Source organism: Cynocephalus volans, chromosome 8 (genome assembly GCF_027409185.1).
Source record: "Cynocephalus volans isolate mCynVol1 chromosome 8, mCynVol1.pri, whole genome shotgun sequence".
NCBI classification, from domain to species: Eukaryota; Metazoa; Chordata; class Mammalia; order Dermoptera; family Cynocephalidae; genus Cynocephalus; species Cynocephalus volans.
The window spans coordinates 15,402,626-15,406,455 of NC_084467.1; the positions used below are offsets into that span (position 1 = coordinate 15,402,626).

At 54.5% G+C, this 3,830-nt stretch overlaps 1 protein-coding gene across 1 annotated transcript; it reads right to left on the reverse strand.

The window, feature by feature from the left end:
* Positions 1–313: 313 nt before the first annotated feature.
* PLA2G2A (phospholipase A2 group IIA) lies at positions 314–3,058 on the reverse strand. The gene is made up of 4 exons (XM_063107015.1): positions 3,019–3,058; positions 2,675–2,819; positions 2,328–2,434; positions 314–456 (listed from the first exon to the last, which is right to left on the reverse strand). The coding sequence occupies exons 1-4, from the start codon at positions 3,056–3,058 to the stop codon at positions 314–316; spliced, it is 435 nt and encodes a 144-aa protein (XP_062963085.1).
* Between the last annotated feature and the right edge of the window lie 772 nt (positions 3,059–3,830).

Below are 3,830 nucleotides of genomic sequence, written 5' to 3' on the forward strand. Positions count from 1 at the left end.
TGCCAATGAATTGCTTTATTCAGAAGAGACCCCCTGCAGGGTACCTGCTACTGCTAAGCAGGAAGTTGCACTTGGAGGAGATCAGTGCAAGTGGGGACATCTCCAGCTGCCCAGGGAAGCAGGGGAAAGGGACCAGTCAGACATACCCAGGCTGCGGGCACCTATTCTGGGTGGGGATAGAGGGGCTTCTGTCTTGCCTCTAGGAAGAGAAGGGGTGTTTTCTTCATTACCAGGGAACTTGGCTAGGGTTGGGGGAGCGTGGTAGAGAAGGAAACAACTTCAGATGGTGCAGCTTCCAGAGAAGAGAGGGCTCTCAGCAACGGGGGGCGCTCCCGCTGCACTGGAGTTTGGAATAGTGCTGGTACTCTTTATCGTAGGTGTCCAGGTTTCTAGCAAAACAGTTGGCAGCGTTTCTATCACATTCACACAGCTGACTCCCACAGTAGTCCTGGCTCGCTAAAATCACAAGAAAATAAACACCAGATGGGAATTTGTTAATATTCTAGGGCTTCTTGGGGGAACTCTGGGGGTGGTGGAGGGGAGGTGCAGCCCCGTTCTCCAGAAGCTCCTAGCCTGGGATGAGCACCTATGCTCCAGATACTTCTGACTGGTGGGGAGACAGAACTCCTGCCCTTAGGAAGCACCAGTCTGGTGGGGACGTGTAGCAGCCAAGTGCTGGGAGACCCTTAAAGGCATCCCTAACAGCCCTCACCTCTTCCTTCTTAGTAGCACATGTGTTTGGGTGGGGAAGCCCCAGCCCCGGTGGCCTGGGGGTGGTTCATGATTGGTGCAAATCCCGGTGCAACGGCAAGTGTCCCAACACTAGTGTAGATGCGGCCCAGGTGGGCCAAGCAGAAGGCTGGGAACAGGTGGGTCCTGGATGACATGCTTGAGAAGCTGCCCCAGCCCTGGCCCTGCCCTCTTCCAGAATCCTCCCTGTGTGACACTCAGACATCCCCTTCACCCAAGCCACTGTTACTTGGGACCTCGTTGCTTGTGATGGGAGGCCATGATGGGGACACATAATTTCTGATCTCACAGATCTAAGGCTATTTTAAAGAACTAAGGTCCATGCTCTCCCCAGACCCACCCATGGATCAGCTCTCTGCGGACGCTAAGCAAACCCTTCCTGCTACCACCCCTCTCTCCTCCCCTTCAGAGCCAGACTTTCTCCACAATGTCGTTACACTTGCTGTCTCTACTTCCCTTCCCACGTGGTCCCCCACCCACCGTAATCTGGCTTCCCCCAACTGCGTGGACACAGCTCCCTCTGAAGTCCTCAATGGCCTCCATGCAGAGGAGCCTGGTCTGTCCTTCCCCTGGTGGCCTCCTCTGTGAATGTGGCTGTCACCTCCTTGCACACTCCTTGACCACCTCGCTCAGTCCTCCTTCCCTCTGTCCATCCCTCCTCTGTCTATTCTCTGGGCCTTTACACACGAGATGGGAGAGTGCATCCCACTCTCAGTTCCCTGCTGCTGCTGGTGAGTTGGTGCCCCCGTCCAGACCCCTGGCTGAGCTGCACAATTGCACATGCAGCTGCCGCTCTGATCTGAACAGAATTCCCCCCACACTCCACCAGGACCTCCCCTTGTGGTCTGCCTTGGTTGTCCCATCCACACAGCCGCTCAGCAGCTCCCATCCTCACCCTGCCCCCGTCCATCCCTGTGCTTGGCTGAGTCTACCTCCCATGCATCTTGGCTTCCCCCTCCACCCCTTCCATCCTGACCACTGTCATTTCATGGCAAGCTGTTATTCTCTCCTGTCTGCATTATGGCAATGGCCTTCTCACTGTCCCCTTCCATCCTGCCCCATCCACCCTGCTCCAGAGGGAGCCTTCTGAATGCACACCTGATCATGTCACTCCTGCCATAATAGCTGCCTGTTGCTTTAGGTCAAACCGTCCGTACAGCACGGCCTGGAAGCCCAGAAGCATCCAGCCCCTTCCTGCGTCTCCAGCGTCGCCGCTCACCTCTCTCTTTCCTGCCCCATTTCCACTGGGGGCACGGGGTGGCTCAGCGCTCCCTTTGACCACGCTGAGTCCTCTACTGGGAATTCCCCCATCCCCATCCTCCCCTTCCCCAACTGCACAGCCCTCAGGACTCAGCTTAGAGGTCACCGCTTCTGGAGCCTCAGGCTGTGTTTTCTTTTTATTTACTTCCTACTGGTGTCTTGACCACATTGTGCTTTAATTTTCTTTACTTCCCACTGAACTGTGAGCTCCTTGAGGCAGGGACAATGTCCCTTTGTGCCTCTGTCTCCATTGCCCATAACAGTGCCCAGCACAGTGGGACAGACGGAGACCGGATGGAGTTGTAGGGCTCTCTTACCACAGACGATGCTGCCCCCGCTGTGGCTAAACTTATAGCTCAGAAGTTTGTTGTGACACCCGAGTTTCTCCAGATGTCTGTAGCAACAGTCGTGGACAGCACAGCACCTGGGAGGAGAACGCACTATTGGGGCTGCCTTTCCATAGCTCCAGGGGCCCTGGTGCCCCATGGTCTCACCCCCTGGACCCTGGGACGAGACCCAGTGACTTGGAATAGTCTAGGGCAGTGGTTCCAACATGCTAGTTGCTCATGCAGCTGGGACCTCCTGGGACTCTGTGCTGATGGGGCATCAGCACTGTCTTGGGACTAAAGTGAGCAGAGGGCAGGGAGAGCTGGGGTGGCCTCACCGATCCGTGGCATCTTTCGGGAATCCTCTGCCGCCCAGACCGCAGTGGCAACCATAGAAGCCATAATCCAATACGAGTTTCTTTCCTGTTGCCAACCATATCATTTGCCCAAAATTTCTCAGATTGCCATGGGTCTGCAGCAGACCTGGACAGAAATCAGGAAATCATCTGGTGATGGGGCGTGGGGCCCTGCGTCCTCCCCTCTGCTCCTCTCCCTCCCCCCATGGCTTCTGTCCTCCTCCCACTGAGAGAGGACTGCTGCAGTGGGAAGGGGAACTAGGGCTCAGGGGGGCTTCCCTCCCCCTACTGTGCCCCTGTGCTCAGAGATCAGGGTCAACTCTTACCAAAGGCCATGATCACTGCCAATAGCAGGAGGGTCTTCATGTTGAGAGTTCTGTGTGGGACAAATGCAGACGGATTGGCCTGGATTCCTCTTCCAGCTGGCCCCAGCTTCTGCCCTGGCCCCTGCCCTCCTGCTCATACTAGATAACCCTGGAGCACACAGACATGCTCTTCCGTCCCTTAAGTCCAGGGAGACAACCTCTGTCACACGCAGAGAACACAAGGAGTAACTTCCAACAATGCCTGGGTGAGTGCACACAAACACACACACATACAGACACACAAACACACACACACGCCACCTCCTGACCCTTCCCAGCTCTGTGGGGGGATAGTTTCACACACATGCAGGCCCTCAGAGCCATCAAGACACCCACAGGATTCACTAATGAGAGCAGCCACGATCCTTATCTGATGGAGAATTCCCAGAAGGTTGGAATTGTGTTGGTCCCAACAAACGGGGAGGTTCCTGAGGTCAGAGATCATGTCTCCCATTCAACATATCTTGAATGGATTAAAGGCTCAGGTATTCTACCCATGGAGTCTCAATATTTTTCTGCAGAGCTAAAAAGCAGCACCTTGAACACTTATACATTGTTGATGGGACTGTAAGTTAGCACAGCCATTATGGAAAACAGTATGGAGGTTTCTCAAACAACTACAGATAGAACTACCATATGACCCAGCAATCCCCCTACTGGATATATACCCAAAGGAATGGAAAGTGTCCTGTCAAAGGGATACCTTCACTCCCATGTTTATTGCAGCTCTGTTCACAATAGCCAAGATATGGAAGTAGTCTAAAGGTCCACCA

Excerpts from the sequence above, each read along its gene's own strand:
- PLA2G2A (XM_063107015.1), bottom strand. The coding sequence starts at position 3,058 with ATGAAGACCCTCCTGCTATTGGCAGTGATCATGGCCTTTG. Across the intron at positions 2,820-3,018 it reads GGCAGTGATCATGGCCTTTG|GTCTGCTGCAGACCCATGGC; the intron begins GTAAGAGTTGAC and ends ATTTCTGTCCAG. Across the intron at positions 457-2,327 it reads CGGGGGCAGCATCGTCTGTG|CGAGCCAGGACTACTGTGGG; the intron begins GTAAGAGAGCCC and ends TTGTGATTTTAG.